This window comes from Cherax quadricarinatus, chromosome 33 (genome assembly GCF_038502225.1).
Source record: "Cherax quadricarinatus isolate ZL_2023a chromosome 33, ASM3850222v1, whole genome shotgun sequence".
NCBI classification, from domain to species: domain Eukaryota; kingdom Metazoa; phylum Arthropoda; class Malacostraca; order Decapoda; family Parastacidae; genus Cherax; species Cherax quadricarinatus.
The window spans coordinates 28,545,030-28,570,429 of NC_091324.1; the positions used below are offsets into that span (position 1 = coordinate 28,545,030).

The 25,400-nt window shown below is 38.7% G+C and overlaps 1 protein-coding gene across 3 annotated transcripts in view; it reads left to right on the forward strand.

Annotated features, from left to right (window-relative positions):
• Clbn (Nuclear export mediator factor NEMF homolog Clbn) overlaps nucleotides 1-25,400 on the forward strand; it is a 50,240-nt gene continuing 24,840 nt past the window's right edge. Inside the window, exons 1-12 of one of the 3 annotated variants that reach the window (XM_053783847.2) lie at nucleotides 33-51; nucleotides 309-406; nucleotides 2,441-2,530; nucleotides 4,169-4,340; nucleotides 4,625-4,827; nucleotides 17,387-17,523; nucleotides 19,503-19,669; nucleotides 21,088-21,229; nucleotides 21,595-21,765; nucleotides 22,286-22,463; nucleotides 22,922-23,059; nucleotides 25,161-25,357. In XM_053783847.2, coding sequence (XP_053639822.2) covers nucleotides 2,472-2,530; nucleotides 4,169-4,340; nucleotides 4,625-4,827; nucleotides 17,387-17,523; nucleotides 19,503-19,669; nucleotides 21,088-21,229; nucleotides 21,595-21,765; nucleotides 22,286-22,463; nucleotides 22,922-23,059; nucleotides 25,161-25,357 — 1,564 coding nt within the window. In that variant the 5' untranslated portion in view covers nucleotides 33-51; nucleotides 309-406; nucleotides 2,441-2,471. Of the gene's footprint in view, nucleotides 52-308; nucleotides 407-2,194; nucleotides 2,214-2,440; nucleotides 2,531-4,168; nucleotides 4,341-4,624; nucleotides 4,828-17,386; nucleotides 17,524-19,502; nucleotides 19,670-21,087; nucleotides 21,230-21,594; nucleotides 21,766-22,285; nucleotides 22,464-22,921; nucleotides 23,060-25,160; nucleotides 25,358-25,400 lie in introns of those variants that run through there. The other 2 variants (XM_053783849.2, XM_053783850.2) reach the window with 2 other exon arrangements.

Genomic DNA, 25,400 nt, shown 5'->3' on the forward strand with positions numbered 1-25,400 from the left:
TTATTTTATTCAAGATGTAAATAAAGAGTCCACGTCTTGTCCAGCTGAGTAGTGAGTACACACACTTGTATATTATTATTATCCAATTAAATAAACTCAGTGTAGATAGTACCAGTGTCATCACTTGGCCTTTTAACTACACCATTGTTGCTATATTTTATATAGTGCTGTGCAAGGGACTAATATGGAGATTTTACCCCTTTGAGAAGCTCATTTTGTTTTTTTGAAATACGAAAACCTTGCATATTGTTATTTCTTGTGCAAATTGTTATTTTGAGATATATCAGGAAAAATTACATTTATTTAAGAACGAGCAGCACGTCAGGGCCAGTCATCGAGTGAACTTAAACAAAGACGAATCGAATGTAAACAAAGGTGCGCCAGTCCCATATCTACCGTTGGCGGAGTAAGTTACCTTAAGTTATTTAGGTTGAGCTAGGCTAGGTTGCGTTTCTTACATTAACACAACATAAAAAATGTCCATGATAAAACCAATCTAATAGACCTTTTTTTTATAAATTATAGGTAAATTTCATAAGGACTGGAATTAAATATTTACTTGTTCAAGTACTTCAGATACCTTATATATGTACTACCTCTTATGTATGTCAGTAAACATGTGACCAGAAGTTTATAAACATTCACAGAAACCTCTTTTAGATGATAATCTTTTGGATGATAATATTAATGATAATAATAAAAGGTTCATCTTATGAACTAACATGATAGTTATCAGATGTTAATTGGTGTTTATGCAGGTTAATGTCTGCAAATATTTTTTCTTTCGATGGATTTCTTTGATCACGAAGGGCTAGAACCATGGAATTAGTGTCTACATTATTCTTGAATAAAATCTAAATACCCCTAAACTTTCCTCTTACTTGCCTACTGGAGTCATTTTTACTTTGGGGTCAGAGGCTGTAGATTTCTTTGGCCTGTCACAAATAGACTTTGTCTTGTTCCACCTCCACTGATCCTGACAGTTCCTGATCAGCCGGGCTGTGGCTCGTACGTTGGTTTGCGTGCAGCCAGCAGCAACAGCCTGGTTGATCAGGCGCTGATCCACCAGGAGGCCTGGTCACAGACCGGGCCGCGGGGGCGTTGACCCCCGAAACTCTCTCCAGGTAAACTCCAGTATTTCAGTTGCTGCTGATGCTAATGCTTCTCGTTCTTCAGCCACTCATATCTCCACCTATGATATTCTCACCAATGAAATTGCCTTTTATAATGCTTCTGATGTCACTGCCAGTTATGCAACCTCAAATGACCCTGCTGACGCCAGCCTGGATGATGCCATATTTTATAATCACAGTGTTACCATTATGTACTTTCCACTATCTGACTTGAAATTCATCAACATTTTAGTACTTATTTGAATTGTCTGTTGGACTTGCAGCTATGTTAAAGGTTACTGATATAGCTGTCGGGTAGCAACCAGTTTACGTATTTATAGGTTAGGTGAGAACCTACAAAATAAGCAAATTAAAATAAGCTAGTTAAAATTCTTTGGCTATGACACTTCTTGCAATATAGAAAAACATGCTATATTTTATATAGTGCTGTGCAAGGGACTAATATGGAGATTCTTCCCCTTTGAGAAGCTCATTATTTTGTCTTTTTGAAATACAAGAACATTGAACATTGTTATTTCTTGTGCAAGTTGTTATTTTGTACTTAAATATTGCAAAACATGCTATATTTTATTTAGTGCTTTGCAAGGGACTAATATGGAGATTCTTCTCCTTTGAGAAGCTAGTTAAAATTCTTTGACCCCCAGAACTCTCTCCAGGTAAACTCCAGGTAAATGACACTTCTTGCAACATGGTCCAATAAAAGTTATGTTTAGGCAACTGGCTGCTGGTCCAGTATCATCTGTGTCATTTTATTGGTTTAGATAAATATGATTTTTTTTGTAAGGGCAAGTATTTAATATTTTAAGTTAATTTTTTTTAATGTCTTTATTTCTACACATACATGTACAAAGTATACAGGCCAAGCTGACATCAGTGACATACTACTATATAGAAAGCCACTTGTTATCAGAAAATTTCAGGCAAATTAGGTCAGTGTTTTCCCATGATGTGACCCACACCAGCCAACTAACACCCAGGTACCCATTTTACTGATGGGTGAGCATGGACAACTGGTGTAAGGAAGCGCGCCCATTGTTTCCACTCTTGCCGGGAATCGAACCCAGACCCTCAGCGTGTAAAGTAATTCTTGTTTTTGGTTTCATTACTTTATATAGAGGTAAAAATATTGACCAAGAATTTTTGTTGATACTTAAGTAGAATAAACTAATTATTCTGTTTAAAAATTTGTAAAGCTGTATTTCACTATTTCTTTGAGCATCATCTTGTCAGCATTCGTATGAGAAATGCTTAATCATGGGAACTGAAGTAAATTAAAATTCTTTAATTATTTCTGTCTTGGTTTGCAGTGTATAGTGTGAATTGCAAGACACTGTTATCATGAAGACGACATTTACTACTGTTGACCTGCTGGCCATTGTGGCTGAGCTACAGGAAAGGTGAGTATACCACCTTCTATATTAAATACCTTAATGCTTTGAGAATAATTGTGGCAGGAAAAAAAATAACGTTATAGAGTATTGTTGTTTTAATATTTGTGGGGAAGCACTAAACCCATAAGGGTCTTATGAATGTAAGTACTCTCACTGACATTTTCAAGTCATCAGGAGAAATCTCCGATAATCCTTCTGGTGAAAAAGTTCTTCCATATACTACAGTGTAAGTTTAGTGACACTATCAGAAACCACTAATGTAACATAGCTTCATCTAGATAACGTGTGGTTGTATTTGCATATATACTGTATTTTAACAAGTCACCCCTTCAAGTGATGTGCCTTGATGCTGGTCAGAGGCTCTTGATCTAAGGAAATAGATCTATCCATCCTTTTCTATGGATGATCATGATTGCCTCCTATACCTTATTTACTGTATTACCTGTGTGGGTTTAGTACTTCCTCTCTGATTATACTGATTTAATAATAATAATTTAATAACGTTAGATGGACTTGAGTCCTGGAAGTGGGAAGTACAATGCCTGCACTTTAACCCTTAAACTGTCCAAACGTAGATCTACGTTCATGTGCGTAGCGCTCCTTCCTTGATTTTCCCCATTTGAAAGCATGTAAAAAAAAAGTAGATCTATGTTCGGAGTCCCCCACACATGGACGTAGATCTACGTTTGGACAGTTTAAGGGTTAAAAAGGAGTTTGGGATATTGGCAGTTTAGAGGGATGTCTAAACTGTCATATCTGAGTGCCTCTGCAAACACAGTGATTATGCATGAGTGATGATGAGAGTGTTGAATGATGAAAGTTTTTTCTTTCTTTTAGGGTTTTTCTTTCTTTTTGGGTCACCCTGCCTTGGTGGGAAATGGCTGATATGTTAAAAAAAAAAAATTACTGTGGAAAGGGTTCATGGAGATATGATGATTGGAGTTAAACACACTTGTTGGATGGTAACACTATATTGCAGTGTGTGAGAGGGGAGAGCCCAAACTGCCTGCCCTGATGCCTGCTTGGATTATGGGGAACTGAGCTAGGGCCGGTCACTAGGCCTAGCAAAGGGGTCGTGTATGTAAAACATATGGATGGTACTAACTATGATACTCAGATAAGCTATACAACACATGTAGGGGATCAGCAACTATGCTGACATTACGAGTCACCAAATTTGCTATTTGGATAACTTGCTGATGTTGGTGATTTGAAAAATCTGTGACTTCAATGACACCCATTATACAGCACTTGGAAAATTGAACTAGAATGACTTGAGAATTTTTGTCTAAGAAATAGCATTACCAGAAAATAGTGCAGCTGGGGAATCACCCGTGAAATTGCTCAGAGGTATATCACATGATAATAAATCTTAGGAGGGGTGTTAATGTTGCAGTTTAAATGTATAATGAAAAAACTGTAGTGTAAAGCACCCTTCTGGCAAGACAGTGATGGAGTGAATGATGGTGAAAGTTTTTCTTTTTCGGGCCACCCTGCCTTGGTGGGAATCGGCCACTGTGTTAATAATAAAATAATAAAAAAAATAAATCTTAGTCTGTAAATTCAACAGTATATGGAAATATGGTTATAGATATCCTCCCCATGTTTCTGTGAAACTCCTAAGTAATTTTTTTTTGTTCACAGGGTCATTGGAATGAGAGTTGTGCAGGTTTATGATGTAGACTCCAAAACATATTTGATAAAACTCCAGAAGCCCGATCAGAAGTGTATGTTGTTAGTTGAATCAGGAGCTCGTTTACACACCACTGAATATGAATGGCCCAAGAGCCCAGCACCCTCTGGCTTCTCTATGAAGGTTTGTTCTGTGTCAATTTACTGTGGGTATCGTAATTTCTGACACTAAGTGAATAATGATACACTGTAGCTAAAGAATGACCTTTTCCTCAGTAATCTTGCATCTACATTTAGTACTGAATTTTTATTACTTATATCATGGCTACATCTTGAGTTTTGCAATGGAAATAAAATATGCTAAAATGCAAATCCTGTAATTAATAGACTTTTAACTATAATTATGCTCATAGTTTATTCATACCAAGTCTAATTATTAAAATGCTAATTCTCTTTAATCTCATATAGTTAAGAAAACATCTACGCAATAAACGTATTGAGGCTGTGCAGCAGCTTGGTGTTGATCGTATTGTTGATTTGACATTTGGATCTGGGGAGGCACAACACCATGTTATATTGGAACTTTATGACCGTGGTAATATTGTACTCACCGACCACTCATACACCATTCTTAATATTCTTCGTCCACGGAAGGAAGGGGAAGATGTTAGGTAAGTTCATTCCAAAGTTAGTTTTTATGGGGATAAAAGGAAACAGAATTCTTCCTCCGTAAGCCATGCGTGTCATAAGAGGCGACTAAAATGCCGGGAGCAAGGGACTAGTAACCCCTTCTCCTGTATATATTACTAAATTTGAAAGGAAAGACTTAAGTTTTTCCTTTTGGGCCACCCCACCTCGGTGGGATACGGCTGGTACGTTGAAAGAAGAAAGAAAGAAAAGGAAATTTTGCAACTAAAATGTTGGGAGCAAGGGGATAGTATTCCCTTCTGTATAAATTACTAAATTTAAGAAGAAAAACTTTAATTTTTCATTTTAGGTCACCCTGCCTTGATGGGATACAGCCAGTGTGTTAAAAAAAAAAAGGGAAATTTTATTAATTAGCAGTATAATACCACACAAGTATATAAATATCAAAACAATATTCACTCACTAATCAAAATCATCTAACCACATTTGAGAGGAATTTATATCATTCTGGTGAGTGCTGATTAACCCTTAAATGGTCCAAACGTATATATACGTTTTTTCAGCATCTGAAAGTATGTAAAAAAATGTAGAGTTTTTTTTGTTTGTTTTACATGTGAAAACGTGTAAAAAAACTTTTATCTACATTTTTTTTGTTATATTTGAAAATATGTAAAAAAACGTAGATCTACTTTTGTAGCACTACGAATTTGAACGTTGATCTGTTTGGACCGTTTAAGGGTTAAGGTCAATCTTGAGCAGAACTTCTAAACTAGAGCCTTGATTTGCATTTTGGCTTCATATCCATTTGTTAGCTTATTTCATTAGTCTCCACAGGAATGTACAATCTGTCAAATCCTGGCTTCCTGATTGGTTTAATTTTTCATACATAGATGCTTGCACACAAATTCCAATCAAAGTAATGTATAATTAAACCCCAGAATTCACTTGCTTCATAATCCATAAGATTTGATTATACGTTTTTTTTTTTAATGTTTTTTGCCAAAGACCATTAGTGGATAATTTCATATATATACCATACAGTACAGTTTTTTCTTGGTGCCCATTGCCCATTTGCTTGATGTACAATCCCTAAATTTAAAATGACCATAGGATTTCATTCAAAATATGTTCAGTTTAGGGAAATATTTAACCCTTTGAGGGTCGACAGGCCCTCTACGAAACTCGTTCTCAGGGTCGGCCAAATTTTAAAAAAAAAAAAAATTATTTTCTCTTATGAAAAGATAGAGAATCTTTTCCCGATCATAACGACACCAAAAGTTTGAAATTTGATAGAAAACTTACGGAATTATGCTCTCGCAAAGTTAGCGGTCTCGGCGATGTTTACACATCGGCGATTTTGCCCACTTTGAGCCCCATTTTCGGCCAATTTCACTGTACTAGTCGACAAAAAAAATGAATATGTCGCTAGAACTCCATTTTTTCTATCGAATGGGTGCAAGAAACCACCCATTTATAAATTCAACTATCCAGTACAGTGGTCAGAATTTAGCAATTTTGCCAATTTCACACAAATTTCAAAAGATGCCAATTTTCGAATAGGGTCCAGAATAAACAAGAAAGACATTCCTGGCACTAAAATGACATTTCCTCTAGTCATTAGTCATGTCTCAAGTACCCTCTTATATTCTTTTGCTTTCCACTTTGAATTCTTATTCTCACAAAAAATATAAGATTTACTGTTATGCAGACTACTGCATTAGTGTAAAAAATGGTATAAATATTATTGGTGCACTTGTGAAAGAATATTAGACTCACCAGTTGACGTGTATTGCACGCTTGGCACGATTTGTTTACTTTTGAAGTTTGGTAAAAATCGAACATTTCTGCTACTTTGAGCTCAATTTCAAGGCACCTTTCATTGTAAAACCAGTCAAAATCATCTCAAATTCTGTAATATGTCTTCCATTCTATAAAATGAGACCAAGAAAACTAGAATACAACAATAAATACCATACGAAAATACACTGCAAAGTCGCTGATTTATTAAAAAAAAATGGTCAAAGATTTTTTTTTTCTCATTATACACTGTGTGCTGCAGGATTTTTTTTAGACTGTGCACACTGACCACATAGACCCATTCTTTCATATGAAGGCCCACCAGCTTTCTCCCACTAGATTTGAGGCCGCTAGAATTTATGAGTACTAGTACGTCAAAAACCCCTACGCGTAAGACGTACTAGTACGACCAAAACCCTCAAAGGGTTAAAGAAATATGGCTAAGATAAAATTAACTGAGACTTAAAGAAGCATCAGTAGCAATGCCAAGTCTCCAAATGCTGCATTGCATGCGGAGCAACTACATTTCTTACTTGTCTAACATTGTACAATTTCCTCAGTGTACAATGTCAGAAGTACTGGTTTTATCAGTCATGTTATAGTTTCTGTACCACCAGTATTGTCACACTGCTTGTGTGTTTGCTAAAAACTGTGTGGGTAAACATATCCACCAGTCCTAATCTCCAGCATTTTTAAATGCTTCCAAGGGACTTTGGGTGATAAGGACAGTAATAGGTTTAGTAGAAAAACAGAAATGAGCAGGAAGGGTAAAGAGAAAGGAGAGTCTTTCAATGTTTATTATGCTAATTGCCGTAATGCTAGGAATAAGATGGACGAGTTGAGATTAGTTGCTAGTGCAGGTAACATTGATGTATTTGCCTTAACTGAGATGTGGTTTAATTCAAAAAGTCGGGACATGCCTGCGGAATGTCATATTCAGGGTTTTAAACTGTTCCAAGTAGATAGAAGTATCGGGAAGGGGGGTGGGGTGGCATTGTATGTCCGAGATCGCTTGAACTGTTGCATAAAAACGGGTATTAAGTCTGAAGTAACACATACAGAGTCTGGATAGAATTTTCAGAGGGGCATGAAAAACTGATTTTAGGAGTGATATACCGTCCCCCAAACTTAGATAGGGACCAAGGGAGACTACTATGGGAGGAAATTGTTAAGGCCACAAGGCACGATAATGTAGTAATTCTAGGAGACTTTAACTTTAGTCATATTGATTGGAATTTCTTGACTGGGAATTTAGAATCATATGACTTATTAGAAGTAGTTCAGGATTGTTTTTTGAAGCAGTTTGTGACAGAACCTACAAGGGGAAATAACCTGCTTGACTTAGTTATGGCAAACAATGAATCCCTTGTTAATAATTTAGAAATTTCAGAGGAACTGGGTGCTAGCGACCACAAATCAGTTACATTTAGCATTGAATGGAAGTACGATAGTAGCGATAACTCAGTAACAGTCCCAGATTTTCGCTTAGCAGATTACGATGGGCTTAGAGAACACTTATCATCTGTTAACTGGGGTAACGAAGTGAGATATCAATATGACAGTTTTCTGAACACTATACATGCTGCTCAAAGAACATTTATCCCATATAAAGAAATTAGATCAAATAGAAATGACCCAAAATGGATGAATAATAGGCTGAAATATCTACTAGGGCATAAGAAAGGAATTTATAGGTGTATCAAAAGAGGTGAGGGTCATCTTATGAATCAGTATATTGACATTAAGAGGGACATTAAAAAGGGGATAAGAAAAGCTAAAAGGGACTATGAAATTAAAGTTGCTAGGGATTCTAAAACTAACCCAAAAAGTTGTTTCCAGGTCTATAGAACAAAAGTTAGAGATAAGATAGGTCCCCTTAAAAATAACTATGGGCACCTTACTGACAAAGAGAATGAAATGTGCTCGATTTTTAATAATTATTTTCTCTCAGTTTTTACACAGGAAGACACTAACAATATTCCAGTAATTAATTTTTATAGTGGGCTAGAAGAAGATAAATTATATAACATCACAGTCACTAGTAACTTTTTTGGGTCACCCTGCCTCGGTGGGAGACGGCCGACTTGTTGAAAAAAAAAAAAAAAAAAAACAGTCACTAGTGAAATGGTTGTGAAGCAGATAGACAGACTGAAGCAAAATAAGTCGCCGGGTCCTGATGAGGTTTTTTCAAGGGTTCTTAAGGAATGCAAAATGGAACTCTGTGAACCATTAACTAATATTTTTAATTTATCTCTTCAAACAGGTGTAGTGTCTGATATGTGGAAGATGGCTAATGTAATTCCTATTTTTAAAACAGGGGACAAGTCGTTACCGTCAAATTACCGCCCAATAAGCCTGACCTCAATTGTAGGCAAATTACTAGTCAATTATAGCTGAGATTATAAGAAGCCATCTCGATAAGCATAGCTTGATTAATGATACTCAGCATGGATTCACAAGAGGCCGGTCTTGTCTAACTAATTTATTAAGTTTCTTCAGTAAAGCTTTTGAGGCTGTTGACCACGATAAAGAATTTGATATTATTTACTTAGATTTTAGTAAGGCTTTTGATAGAGTTCTGCACCATAGACTGTTAAAGAAAGTGGCAGCTCATGGCATTGGGGGAAAAGTGCTCTCGTGGATCGAGTCATGGCTCACTGACAGGAAGCAGAGAGTGTCCATAAATGGGGTTAAATCCGAGTGGGGATCTGTAACAAGTGGCGTTCCACAGGGATCAGTCTTGGGCCCGTTGTTGTTTATAATATATATCAATGATCTTGATGAGGGAATTACTAGTGATATGAGCAAATTCGCTGATGACACAAAGATAGGTAGGATAATTGATTCAAACGTAGATGTTATGGAACTTCAGGAGGATTTAAACAAACTCTATTCTTGGTCAGAAAAGTGGCAGATGCAGTTCAATGTAGATAAATGCAAGGTTCTGAAGCTTGGGAGTGCCCATAACCCTAGTACTTACAAGTTAAATGATGTAGAACTTAGCCATACAGATTGCGAAAAGGACTTGGGGGTTATGGTGAGCAGCAACCTTAAACCAAGACAGCAATGCCTAAGCGTACGTAATAAGGCAAATAGATTACTGGGATTTATATCAAGAAGTGTAAGCAACAGAAGTCCAGAGGTCATACTGCAGCTTTATACATCATTAGTAAGGCCTCACCTAGATTATGCAGCTCAGTTCTGGTCTCCATATTACAGAATGGACATAAATTTGTTAGAAAACATTCAGCGTAGGATGACTAAATTAATACATAGCATTAGAAATCTTCCTTATGAAGAAAGATTGAAGACTCTTAAGTTACATTCACTTGTTAGACGAAGAATGAGGGGAGACCTGATCGAAGTGTATAAGTGGAAGATAGGTATTAATAAAGGGGATATTAATAAGGTCTTGAGGATGTCTTTCCAAGAGAGAACCTGCAGTAATGGATTTAAATTAGATAAGTTTAGATTTAGAAAGGACATAGGAAAGTATTGGTTTGGAAATAGGGTAGTTGATGAGTGGAACAGTCTACCTAGTTGGGTTATTGAGGCTGGGACTTTGGGTAGTTTCAAATTTAGGTTGGATAAGTACACGAGTGGGAGGGGTTGGATTTGAGTGGGACTTTCACATGAGAGCTTGTTTCTTGGGTGGCATTGAAAATTGGGTTGGGCAAATGTTTTGTTGGTGGGATGAATTGTAAAGGACCTGCCTAGTATGGGCCAACAGGCCTCCTGCAGTGTTCCTCCATTCTTATGTTCTTATGTACCGATAGTTTCTTAGAGTGCTCATCTTCCATCTTTAGACTTGCAAGAACTGCCTTATACTGTGTGTGTGTGTGCACGTGTGTGTGTGTGTGTGTGTGTGTGTGTGTGTGCACATGTGTGTGCATGTGTGTGCATGTGTGTGCGCTTGTTTGTGCACATGTGTGTGCGCATGTGTGTGCATGTGTGTGTGCACGTTTGTGTGCACGTACTCACCTATTTGTACTCACACACACATGTGTGTGTGTACTCACCTATTTGTACTCACCTATTTGTGGTTGCAGGGGTCGAGTCCTAGCTCCTGGCCCCGCCTCTTCACCGGTTGCTACTAGGCCCTCTCTCTCCCCGCTCCATGAGCTTTATCAAACCTCGTCTTAAAACTGTGTATGGTTCCTGCCTCCACTACGTCATTTTCTAGGCTATTCCACTGCCTTACAACTCTATGACTGAAGAAATACTTCCTACTATCTCTCTGACTCATTTGTGTCTTCAACTTCCAATTGTGACCTCTTGTTTCTGTGTCCCCTCCCTGGAACATCCTGTCCTTGTCCACCTTGTCTATTCCACGCAGTATTTTATATGTCGTTATCATGTCTCCCCTGACCCTCCTGTCCTCCAGTGTCGTCAGGCCGATTTCCCTTAATCTTTCTTCATAGGACATTCCCCTTAGCTCTGGAACTAACCTTGTTGCAAACCTTTGTACTTTCTCTAGTTTCCTGACGTGCTTTATCAAGTGCGGGTTCCAAACAGGTGCTGCATACTCCAGTATGGGCCTGACATACACAGTGTACAGTGTCTTGAATGATTCCTTACTAAGGTATCGGAATGCTGTTCTCAGGTTTGCCAGGCGCCCATATGCTGCAGCAGTTATCTGATTGATGTGTGCTTCCGGAGACATGCTCGGTGTTATACTCACCCCAAGATCTTTCTCCTTGAGTGAGGTTTGCAGTCTTTGGCCACCTAGCCTATACTCTGTCTGTGGTCTTCTGTGCCCTTCCCCTATCTTCATGACTTTGCATTTGGCAGGATTAAATTCGAGAAGCCATTTGCTGGACCAGGTGTCCAGTCTGTCCAGGTCTCTTTGAAGTCCTGCCTGGTCCTCATCAGATTTAATTCTCCTCATTAACTTCACATCATCTGCAAACAGGGACACTTCTGAGTCTAACCCTTCCGTCATGTCGTTCACATATACCAAAAATAGCACTGGTCCTAGGACCGACCCCTGTGGGACCCCGCTCGTCACAGGTGCCCACTGTGATACATCATTAAGTACCATGACTCGTTGTTGCCTCCCTGTCAGGTATTCTCTGATCCATTGCAGTACCCTTCCTGTTATATGCGCCTGATGCTCTAGCTTCTGCACTAATCTCTTGTGAGGAACTGTGTCAAAGGCCTTCTTGCAGTCCAAGAAGATGCAATCAACCCACCCCTCTCTCTCTTGTCTTACTTCTGTTATTTTATCATAAAACTCCAGAAGGTTTGTGACACAGGATTTGCCTTCCGTGAATCCGTGCTGGTTGGCATTTATACTCCTGTTCCGTTCCAGGTGCTCCACCACTCTCCTCCTGATAATCTTCTCCATAATTTTGCATACTATACACGTCAATGACACAGGTCTATAGTTTAGTGCCTCTTTTCTGTCTCCTTTTTTGAAAATGGGAACTACATTTGCCGTCTTCCATACCTCAGGTAGTTGCCCAGTTTCCAGGGATGTGTTGAAGATTGTGGTAAGTGGTACGCACAACATATCTGCTCCCTCTCTAAGGACCCATGGAGAGATGTTGTCCGGTCCCATTGCCTTTGAGGTATCGATGTCCCTTAGCAGTTTCTTCACCTCCTCATCTGTATGTATGTCGTCCAACACTTGTTGGTGTATTCCTTGTTGGTGTCCCCATCTGGTCTGTCCCCCCAGAGTCCTTCCTGTCTCTACTGTAAATACTTCCTTAAATCTCGTGTTGAGCTCCTCACATACCTCTTGATCGTTTCTTGTGAGTTCTCCACCTTCTTTCCTCAGCCTTATCACCTGGTCCTTGACTGTTGTCTTCCTCCTAATGTGGCTATACAGCAGTTTCGGGTCAGATTTGACTTTCGATGCTGTCGTTTTCATACTGTCGCTGGGCCTCCCTCCTTATCTGCGCATACTCGTTTCTGGCTCTTCTACTAATCTCCTTGTTTTCCTGGGTCCTATGCCTCCTGTACCTTTTCCATTCTCTGTTGCACTTAGTTTTTGCCTCCCTACACCTTCGGGTAAACCAAGGACTCATTTTGGTCTTCCTATTATTTCTGTTTCCCTTGGGAACAAAACTTTCCTCTGCCTCCTTGCACTTTGTTGCCACATATTCCATCATCTCGTTTACTGATTTTCCTACCATTTCTCTGTCCCACTGAACCTCCTGCAGGAAGTTTCTCATACCTGTGTAGTCCCCCCTTTTATAGTTTGGCCTGTCCCCTTCAGTTCCTGTTACCTTCTCCACTTGTAACTCTACTATATAGTCAAAACTCAGAACCACATGATCGCTAGCTCCAAGGGGCCTCTCATAAGTGATGTCCTCAATGTCTGAACTGCTCAGGGTGAACACAAGATCCAGTGTTGCTGGCTCATCCTCCCCTCTCTCTCTGGTTGTGTCCCTGACATGTTGATGCATGAGGTTTTCAAGTACCACATCCATCATCTTGGCTCTCCATGTTTCGGGACCCCCATGTGGCTCCAGGTTTTCCCAGTCGATCTCCCTGTGGTTGAAATCGCCCATTACCAGTAACTTTGCTCTGCTCGAGTGAGCTCTTCTTGCCACCTCAGCCAGTGTGTCCACCATCACCCTGTTGTTTTCTTCGTACTCCTCTCTTGGCCTCCTGCAGTTCTGTGGTGGGTTATACATCACTCCAATGACTACTTTATGTTCTCCGGACTGAATTGTACCTACAATGTAGTCTCTTTCTCCAATCATGTCCATGCCTTCCATTTCCTCAAATCCCCATTGGTGTTTTATGAGCAGTGCAACCCCTCCTCCCCCTCTACTCCTTCTATCTTTCCTCAGGATCTGATATCCTGTTGGGAAGATTGTGTCTATTATTGTCTCAGCGAGTTTTGTTTCTGTGACTGCTATGATGTCTGGGGATTTTTCACTGATTCTTTCATTCCACTCCTCATGTTTATTCGTTATTCCATCCGCGTTTGTGTACCAAACCTTTAGTTTCTTTTCTATCATTGTGGTCATGCAAGTATATTGGGGTTGGGGGAGCGAGAGCCTTGGTGGGGGCCTATATGGGGCTGTGGTGTAGGTGGGGTTTGTGTTGATGGGGGTGGGGTCAGAATGCCCATAAGGGACAGCTGTTGGGGTGAGGTTTGTGATATGGGGGTTGGTGGCAGAGGGAACAGTGAGTGGGTTGTAGTATAGGTTGCTCAGTTGCGTTGGGAATGTCGCGGGTGGAGTCTTTTGGTGGGAGATTCTGTGGGGTGTGTTTGCCCTTCCTCCTGTGTCTGGGTCCTGCTCATTTTCATTGCTTCTCGTTCCTCCTTGCGTCTCTGTACCCTCTCTTTCAGTGTAGTCCTTTCTTCTTGTGTTCTGTCGCGGTCGAGGTATACTCTCTGGTACCCCTCTTTGTCCCTCAGTCTTGCTTTCTCTTGCAGAATCCTGGTTCGAACTGATTCTTCCTTGAAAGTTACTCTGACAGGCCGTATCCTTCCACTCGCAAACCACCCAATTCTCTGAAAATTTGTCACCTGGGTCATATTGCCCTCCCCTATTGTTTTCATGATGCCTTCAATCATTTTTTTCTCCTCCTGTTTTATTTCTTCAAAGTTGGCCCCCTTGGCTTCTTGGAGCCCGTACACAAAAACTGACCTCGCCCTTTCCTCCTCCCACTGAGTCTCCATCTGCTTCCTCTGAGGCATTTTATTTCCTTCCATTGACATGTTCTTGCCTTCAGTCCCTGTCATATCTGAAACTTCTATTCTCAGTGAACTGTCTTTCCTGACCAGCTGTCCCTTGCTACTGCAGTTGGCTGTTAGAATCTCTGCATATAACAAACCTTCATTGTCTTCGGACCTGTCGCTTGATCTTAGTGTGCTCATCGTCTTTTCCCTGGCCCCACGTGGGTCTGATAGGGCCTTCGTGTACGGCATGTCTCCGTTGTTGCTTACCATCCCCTTGTCTGCGCCTGACTTTGAATTTCCTTCATTGTCTTCGGACCTGTCGTTTGATCTCAGTGTGCTCATCGTCTTTTCCCTGGCCCCACGTGGGTCTGATAGGGCCTTCGTGTACGGCATGTCTCCGTTGTTGCTTACCATCCCCTTGTCTGCACCTGACTTTGAATTTCCTGATGTCACATCTGAATTGTCATTTGTCTCTCTAATCTGTTTCAGGCTTTGCAGTTTCTCTTCTAAGCACCGTATCCTAGCTTCTGCTGCTAAGACCTGTACTTCCCACTTCCTGCACTCTTCAGCTATCCGCTCCTCCATTTTCTTACCAAGCTCTACTATCTTCCTTCCCCACTCTTCCTCCCTTTTTTGGAGCTCTAACTCCCAGTCTTTCCTCCCTGGTTCGTCTACCAGATCTCTGGTTTTCCGTCCTCTAAGGCCACCCATATATTTTTTTTTTTTTTTTTTTTTGTGTGTGTGTGCACGCGTGCATGCATGTGCGTGTGTGCGTGCGTGTGTGCACGTGCATGTTTGTTTGTGTACGTGTCTGCACCTTTGCGTGAAACGGAGAGTGAGTGGGTGTGTGTCAAATTGAGCAATTTAATTGGCTTAAATTAAAACTCAATTGGGTGAGTTGCCAGTGCGTTAATTGTGCCCTGACCACTAATTCTGTAGTCTTTTGTAAAATTTCATAATTTTGGTTCTAATACTTTCAGAAAAAGATTCTCTACCATTTCAGAAGTTTTTTTTTTTTAAAATATGAGCACTCTTAATTTTCATGGCTTTACACAGTGAAATGGTTAATTATTATTTTTATTATCACACCGGCCGATTCCCACCAAGGCAGGGTGGCCCGAAAAAGAAAAACTTTCACCATCATTCACTCCATCACTGTCTTGCCAGAAGGGTGCTTTACACTACAGTTTTTAAACTGCAACATTAACACCCCTCCTTCAGAGTGCAGGCACTGTACTTCCCATCTCCAGGACTCAAGTCCGGCCTGCCGGTTTCCCTGAATCCCTTCATAAATGTTACTTTGCTCACACTCCAACAGCACGTCAAGTATTAAAAACCATTTGTCTCCATTCACTCCTATCAAACACGCTCACGCATGCCTGCTGGAAGTCCAAGCCCCTCGCACACAAAACCTCCTTTACCCCCTCCCTCCAACCCTTCCTAGGCCGACCCCTACCCCGCCTTCCTTCCACTACAGACTGATACACTCTTGAAGTCATTCTGTTTCGCTCCATTCTCTCTACATGTCCGAACCACCTCAACAACCCTTCCTCAGCCCTCTGGACAACAGTTTTGGTAATCCCGCACCTCTTCCTAACTTCCAAACTACGAATTCTCTGCATTATATTCACACCACACATTGCCCTCAGACATGACATCTCCACTGCCTCCAGCCTTCTCCTCGCTGCAACATTCATCACCCACGCTTCACACCCATATAAGAGCGTTGGTAAAACTATACTCTCATACATTCCCCTCTTTGCCTCTAAGGACAAAGTTCTTTGTCTCCACAGACTCCTAAGTGCACCACTCACTCTTTTTCCCTCATCAATTCTATGATTCACCTCATCTTTCATAGACCCATCCGCTGACACGTCCACTCCCAAATATCTGAATACGTTCACCTCCTCCATACTCTCTCCCTCCAATCTGATATTCAATCTTTCATCACCTAATCTTTTTGTTATCCTCATAACCTTACTCTTTCCTGTATTCACCTTTAATTTTCTTCTTTTGCACACCCTACCAAATTCATCCACCAATCTCTGCAACTTCTCTTCAGAATCTCCCAAGAGCACAGTGTCATCAGCAAAGAGCAGCTGTGACAACTCCCACTTTGTGTGTGATTCTTTATCTTTTAACTCCACGCCTCTTGCCAAGACCCTCGCATTTACTTCTCTTACAACCCCATCTATAAATATATTAAACAACCACGGTGACATCACACATCCTTGTCTAAGGCCTACTTTTACTGGGAAAAAATTTCCCTCTTTCCTACATACTCTAACTTGAGCCTCACTATCCTCGTAAAAACTCTTCACTGCTTTCAGTAACCTACCTCCTACACCATACACTTGCAACATCTGCCACATTGCCCCCCTATCCACCCTGTCATACGCCTTTTCCAAATCCATAAATGCCACAAAGACCTCTTTAGCCTTATCTAAATACTGTTCACTTATATGTTTCACTGTAAACACCTGGTCCACACACCCCCTACCTTTCCTAAAGCCTCCTTGTTCATCTGCTATCCTATTCTCCGTCTTACTCTTAATTCTTTCAATTATAACTCTACCATACACTTTACCAGGTACACTCAACAGACTTATCCCCCTATAATTTTTGCACTCTCTTTTATCCCCTTTGCCTTTATACAAAGGAACTATGCATGCTCTCTGCCAATCCCTAGGTACCTTACCCTCTTCCATACATTTATTAAATAATTGCACCAACCACTCCAAAACTATATCCCCACCTGCTTTTAACATTTCTATCTTTATCCCATCAATCCCGGCTGCCTTACCCCCTTTCATTTTACCTACTGCCTCACGAACTTCCCCCACACTCACAACTGGCTCTTCCTCACTCCTACAAGATGTTATTCCTCCTTGCCCTATACACGAAATCACAGCTTCCCTATCTTCATCAACATTTAACAATTCCTCAAAATATTCCTTCCATCTTCCCAATACCTCTAACTCTCCATTTAATAACTCTCCTCTCCTATTTTTAACTGACAAATCCATTTGTTCTCTAGGCTTTCTTAACTTGTTAATCTCACTCCAAAACTTTTTCTTATTTTCAACAAAATTTGTTGATAACATCTCACCCACTCTCTCTGGTTAATGAGAACATAATTTTTCCAGATTTGCTGTGCATGAGACATATCCAGCAGACCGACCACGACTGCCTAAATCTCCACTCTCTACAGAAGACTTGAAGAATGCATTATCTTCTGCTAAAGAAAATACTCCTTTAAAAAAGATACTAAATCCCTTGTTAGGTTTGTATAACTGTAATATACAGTATGGTACATCATCTCTGACAGCAACAACTTTCTCACTTATCTTGAAGTTTAACTGTTTCTTTTTTACCAACAAAATCTCTTATATAAATATTGAAGATAAAAGTTGGAATAATATTTTGGGCATGGAAGGTGCTATTTTATATACCATGGGCCCAAGGAGTGTTGAATTGTCTTGGCGAATCATGGAGTGTTATGCCTTAACACTTGTTTTTTAGTTTCATGTTTTCTGGAAAGTATTAAAAATTTAATATCTATAAACAAATATATTTGAAGCTGTTCATACCACCATAGAGATGACATTTGTTTTTAAAATGAAATAATTTTTGTTGCATTGTTTAAATTTTTTGTTAGTGTTTATCTTTGTATAACTAGCAAGGAAGTGCAAAACATGGAAGCAGTACATACAGCAAAATGCTGACTGTGTCAAATTTTATTTCTAGTTAGATAAGGAAATTTCACTGCCTTTGTCTCACCAGCAGTCATATTCTCCTATTCACAGTTATGTACTTGTATAACTAGTAGTTATGTTTTTATGTTACCATACCAGTTTTTGATTAATTAACATTACAAGGAGGCTTTCATTATACTGATCATTGAAAGTCTCTGCATGTACTGTATTATTATATAGTAAACTCTTAATTTAATTGGCATACGAAATACAGGAAAAAAATCCTATTGGTTATTTGAATCAGAAACTATGGATAACTCCATTGATTACACAATTGTCTATTATTGTTTCAATCATGGCAAAAAGATTCTTCTCTGTCCACCATAGTCATTATTACTGGCCATCTGCTCTTCCCTTTCAGTCTCTTAAATTCAGGGTTTACTGTCTTCATTACTCGCATACACTCACAAGAGATTCTTATTATAATTGCTTCCTTATTTTTATTATATTTCTTAAGTTACACTGTTCATTAGAACATGTCATGAACATTAATAACTTTAGTGTAAAAAATATTAGTAGCTTACCTAAGTAGTAGGTTGGTAGACAGCAACCGCCCAGGGAGGTACTACCGTCCTGCCAAGTGAGTGTAAAACAAAAGCCTGTAATTGTTTTACATGATGGTAGGATTGCTTGTGTCCTTTTTTCTGTCTCATAAACATGTAAGATTTCAGGCACGTCTTGCTACTTCTACTTACACTTAGGTCACACTGCACATACCTGTACAAGCATATATATACACACCCCTCTGGGTTTTCTATTTTCTTTATAGTTCTTATTCTTGTTTATTTCCTCTTATCTCCATGGGGAAGTGGAACAGAATTCTTCCTCCGTAAGCCATGCGTGTTGTAAGAGGCGACTAAAATGCCGGGAGCAAGGGGCTAGTAACCTCTTCTCCTGTATATATTACTAAATGTAAAAGGAGAAACTTTCGTTTTTCCTTTTGGGCCACCCCGCCTCGGTGGGATATGGCTGGTGTGTTGAAAGAAAGAAAGACCTAAGTAGTAGGTTGGTAGACAGCAACCGCCCAGGGAGGTACTACCGTCCTGCCAAGTGAGTGTAAAACAAAAGCCTGTAATTGTTTTACATGATGGTAGGATTGCTTGTGTCCTTTTTTCTGTCTCATAAACATGTAAGATTTCAGGCACGTCTTGCTACTTCTACTTACACTTAGGTCACACTGCACATACCTGTACAAGCATATATATACACACCCCTCTGGGTTTTCTATTTTCTTTATAGTTCTTATTCTTGTATATTTCCACTTATCTCCATGGGGAAGTGGAACAGAATTCTTCCTCCGTAAACCATGCGTGTTGTAAGAGGCGACTAAAATGCCAGGAGCAAGGGGCTAGTAGCCTCTTCTCCTGTATATATTTCTAAATGTAAAAGGAGAAGCTTTTGTTTTTTTTTGGCGGGGCCACCTCGCCTCGGTGGGATACGGCCGGTGTGTTGAAAGAAGAAAGAAAATTAGTAGCTTAAAATTTATTTTTAGTTTTTGTGATTTCAGACTGTGGTGGAGGAGTACTTGATCATGAACTGCTGGAAGCAGGCTTCCGCACAGGTGCAAAGTTAGGTCAGGATCTGAAAATTAATGATGACCTTACACAGCTGCATAAAGCTGCAACCAGAGCACAGGCTGTTGTCACAGAATGGGCCAAAAGACCATTCCAAGAGGTGAGAAGTGTGGCAAGAGGCAAATGTGCTAGAAAAAAAAGGAATAGTTATTCTTAGGATGTCTTATTGTTAATTGATCATAGTTATTGTTAAACTTTTCTATAGTAATTGCAAACACGTCCCCTATCAAACTTGCTTCAGCGAACACATCCCTTGTTTATAAAGAAATGCTGCAGCCAATATTTTCTGCACTTCTTTTTACGTAATTTAAGCATTTATTTTTCCATCCCTGTTGCTAATTCTAAAAGATTACTATTTCTATTTTTTTCATAAAGATAAATAAATTTATTATTGGTTATCATATCTCTTCTATTTACCAACAAAGGCAAGTAAATTCACTATTAGCCTCGATAACAGATGCTTTCTGTAACCTTTTTTAGTACCTTAGTTCATCAACTTTTTAAGATGGATATTCAGCAGTTTGTATATGCAAAACCTGCTCTTCCATGTTGCATGGTTTATGTTTTTAAGCCAGTTTTTGTAAGTTCATATCACAATTATTCTGTAGGATAATTATTTTCAGGGGATTGTGATGGCCACTCCAGAACACTGATTTTGTGTTTGTTAACCTTTTGGTTATTGTCATGGATATATTCAAAGGATTATTATTGTGTTGGAAAGTTCAGCTGTTTAGGCAAAGGCCCTGTTGCTCTCATTTGATTGTAATTGAAGTTTTCAAGACAATGATGCCCAGAAGTGCACATCCATGTCTTAATCAAATAACTAAAGGAGCATAATGCTAACTTAGTCGGCTGTTTTCTGTGCAAGTCTCATGAATAATGTAGATTATATATAATTTAACTGACGATGATGTGCTAAGTCAACTGCAACTGTTCTTTTTCCTGTATTCTCCATCTCTCATCCACTAGCATTCCTCTCATTCTTCCTGTGGTGCCCTGAATGACCCATATGGGTCTATTGCTGTCCATGAATGCACAACAACAATAATCAATTTTATTGGTCATCACATTCTTCAGAATTCAGTCCAATAGATAATTTTTGTGAATTCAAAATTAGCAGTCAATAAATACAGTCTGAAAGAGCTGGAGAGTCTTTGCATGGAGGTACACTTGGTAGAATTCTGCAGAGAAGTTCATGAGTCTACTGAAAGGTGATGAAAAGTGCCACCTCAATATTATCTAAGCTTCTTAAAGTTGCAAATTGAAAGTCTAGGGTATAAGTAAATATGAACATTACAGGTTTCACACTACACAGTATGTATGTAGCTGTAAGAGATAAGCTGTTGATATATACAATAATATAGATAATTGCAAAGGCATTTATTCTGTGTGTTGGTTGAAGGTACCAAATGTAGACTTGTATTTTATCGCTAAATCAAATTGTAGTTGCATATAGAGTTTACATAAATTTGGAGCCTATTGTATGAAAGAATAATGACTGATTGAAATGTATTTCAGGGCTACATTATCAAGAAAATTGAGCAGAGGAAAAAAGGAGATGGTACTATGGAGGAAGTTCCTATTTACCAAGAGTTTATGCCATTTCTCTTTGCCCAGTATGCACAGTCTCCTAATGAACGATTCCCAACCTTCAATGAAGGCAAGCTAAAGAATGTTGCTTTGTTGTATGCAAAATAACAGCTTTTGGATGTTGATAGATAAGATTTTTCTCTCAGGTTTTATTATTTTTATTGGTTGAAAGGTAAGTGAATACTAACAAGTTCGAATGAAATGAGGCACACTAAATCAGTATCGAGACTATATACTTGATGTTTCACTTGATATAAGGTGTTTTGAAGTAATAGATGTGCCTGTGGTTTTGCAGTTTGGAAGTGTCCTTGGTTTTGCATGATTGTGTTAGATATGCTGATAAAAGCAGTCTCAACAACTTCATATTTATCTCTCTTCTTGATCAGCTTTTTTTTATTTTTGTTGTGTTACACAAATTTTATTCTTTCTTCACAGCTTGTGATGAATATTTCTCAAAGATGGAGGCTGGTAAAATAGACCAAAAAGCTGTGCAGAAGGAGAAGGAGGCACTTAAGAAGCTAGAAAATGTTAAACGTGATCATGAACGGCGTCTGCAGGACCTCAGCTGTACCCAAAAGACAAATGAACTTCATGGCCATATGATAGGTGCACTTATATTGCTTTTACCCACTATATGTAATTTTGGATAAATGAAGTGTAGTGATTAATACAAAAAATCTTCTGATTCACTAATGGTTTTAGGGCTTAGGGGTCATCTTTCTTTTGGCCTGGTTTCTGAGATCCACTTAATCCCTCTCTTTGTTTTTTAATGTTGCCATAAGCCTTAGGGTTGATATAGTGTTGTTACACCTGGTTGGGAAGTCGGAACAAATATATTAATTTACGTAGGCATCATGACTATTTAATAATTTTATTTTATCTGTATTTTTTCTTCGAATGGCATAGTATAAGAGTTAGTTTTTATCTTTATCAAGGCTCATTAGATATCCTGTAGAAAAAGTGACACTCCATTTAATACAGTTTTGTGTGAAATATCATGAACTGTACAGTATGGAACTGTCAGGTTCTGTTTATTAATTTATTTTATCATCTTGGTATCCAACTTTAAAACTGCAATACATTTTTAAATTATTTTGTTTAGCTAACTCTTCTCATGTTTTTACAGAACTTAACAAAGATTTGGTGGATAAAGCAATCCTGGTGGTCCGAAGTGCTGTTGCCAATCAGATTGACTGGAAACAAATTAAAGAACTGCTAGCAGAAGCTCAAGCTCGAGGAGATACCGTGGCTCTAGCTATCAAACAACTCAAACTGGAGAGCAATTCTATCATTCTGTCACTTAGGTTTGTTAATATCTGAGTTACATTGGTTTGTAAAGGGACTTGTAGATGTTTGGGATAAAGTGTCAGATTCATTGATTGAAGTAAACTGCTATATTGTAGTAAAGTAAAATATTATACTGTAGTTTGGGTGTAAATAAGGTCTCTAATTCAACTGTGAATGCACATTTCAAGTGTGATAAAAAACTCTACAATAACATAATGAAGTGAGTATTCATTGCATTGAGGGAAATCACATTTCCCTCGAGTCATCCTGAAACTACACTCAAACCAATAATCATTTATGCTTCACTAGCAAATGTGTTAATTCTTCTGTACACTCGAAGGTGTAACTTGTGATGTCATCTATAGACATATTGGTTACTGATAATTTGTGTCTCCTAATGTTGAAAACTGATCAAGATATGTTCATTAAACTCATATAGATCTGTGTAAATCTGTTATTCAAATTATTCTTTCAGCAACCCATATGACTGTGAAGAAGATGACATCTTGTTGGACTCTGATGAAGAACGTGAAGAAGGCAATGATTCCACAAAGATGCGGCCCATGACAGTGGATATAGACCTAGATCTCTCTGCAATGGCCAATGCTCGTAGGCTAGTACAGTACTGATTATGTGATACCCTTTTCAAACTTATTTTATTTCTCAAAGTGTACGGTGAACTGTTTACAAAAAAGCCTTATGAACCTTAACTTTTGATGTCATATGTATGTATAGTATTTTATAAGCTGGAAAAGCAATATATACTACTAGGTTAATAGAAAGTTCGGAAGTGTATTTACTAATAGATCTCTAATATAAAAATGGACTTGAGTTTCCAGTGGCTAAATAAAGTAGTATTATAATACTGTGTGTATTAATATTCTAGGCAGTAGGTTGGTAAACAACAACCACCCAGGGAGGTACTACCGTCCTGCCAAGTGAGTGTACAACGAAAGCCTGTAATTGTTTTACATGATGGTAGGATTGCTGGTGTCTTTTGTCTGTCTCATAAACATGCAAGATTTCAGGTATGTCTTGCTACTTCTTCTTGCATTTAGGTCACACTACACATACATGTACAAGCATATATATACACACACACACCCCTCTGGGTTTTCTTCTATTTTCTTTCTAGTTCTTGTTCTTGTTTATTTCCTCTTACCTCCATGGGGAAGTGGAACAGAATTCTTCCTCCGTAAGCCATGCGTGTTGTAAGAGGCGACTAAAATGCCGGGAGCAAGGGGCTAGTAACCCCTTCTCCTGTATATATTACTAAATTTAAAAAGAGAAACTTTAGTTTTTTCTTTTGGGCCACCCCGCATCGGTGGGATACGGCTGGTATGTTGAAAGAAGAAGTGTATTAATATAAATGGCAAGACAATGATGGAGTGAATGATGGTGAAAGTTTTTCTTTTTCGGGCCACCCTGCCTTGGTGGGAATCGTCCAGTGTGTTAATAATAAAAAAAAAAAAATTAATAGGCAACAAAAAAACAAATTGATCACATGGAATATTACCTTGGGCTTTGAGGAAATGGGCAGAAGAGCTAATCTATCTTTAAAAAGTGTTGAGGACTTAGAATGTTAACTAGAAGACAAATGGAAACATAGCAGACATTTTTTCTTAGTAAATGGCATTTGTAAGCATAGTAAGGTATTTGATAATACTACACTGTATATGAAATAGAATCAGATTGTAGTTGTACTACTAATGTTACCAAATAATGCTTATTGTTGCAAAGTACTTTATCTTCTTCTTTAAACACACTGGCCGTATCCCACTGAGGCGGGGTGGCCCAAAAGGAAAAACGAAAGTTTCTCCTTTTACATTTAGAAATATATACAGGAGAAGGGGTTACTAGCCCCTTGCTCCTGGCATTTTAGTCGCCTCTTACAACACGCATGGCTTGAGGAGGAAGAATTCTGTTCCACTTCCCCATGGAGATAAGAAGAAATAAACAAGAAGAACTAGAAAGAAAAAAGAAGAAAACCCGGAGGGGTATGTATATATATGCTTGTACAGGTATGTGCAGTGTAACTTAAGTGTAAGTAGAAGTAGCAAGATGTACCTGAAATCTTGCATGCTTATGAAACAGAAAAAAGGACACCAGCAATCCTACCATCATGTAAAACAATTACAGGCTTTCGTTTTACACTCACTTGGCAGGATGGTAGTACCTCCCTGGGCGGTTGCTGTCTACCAACCTACTACCTAGGAAAGTACTTGATGCTGTGTTAAAAATTCCTTTGTGAGATAACTGGAATATTACTGTACATTATTGAATGTGATTATGCTAAGTTCCTGTGATACCACTGAATGTGGACAGTACTATAATGTGAAAACTTTGGTAACATTACGCTTATTTCTAATTCTTCTTTCAGTAAACCGGCCATATCCCACTGAAGCAGTGTGGCCCTGAAAGAAAAACAAAAGTTTCTCTTTTTAACCTTAGTAATGTATACGGGAGAAGGGGTTACTAACCCCTTGCTCCTTATATCTAATTAACTTTTTTAATATTGCCTTTCCATGTTTCCCTGGTGAAAATGGCTATAATTACATTAGCAGGTAAACCCTGATTATATGAAGTACTACAGTATTACTCATTATTATTACAATATTACTTATTATTTTTATTTATTTAAGTATTGTTCCTGACATGCAGAATATACCATTTCTCAAAGTGAGATGTTAAATTATCAAAATATACTTTGCCAGGTATTTCGATCAGAAGCGTCAAGCAGCAAGGAAGGAACAGAAAACAATTGATGCCTCAGCTAAGGTACTTCAGATAACCACCAAGAAAACTAATGAAACACTCAGAGAAGTGGCAGCCATCTCTAACATCAATAAGGCGAGAAAGGTCCATTGGTTCGAGAAATTTCTTTGGTTTATTTCCTCTGAAAATTATCTAGGTGAGAGGAGTATTAAATAAATTTTTTAAATTTTTATTATATT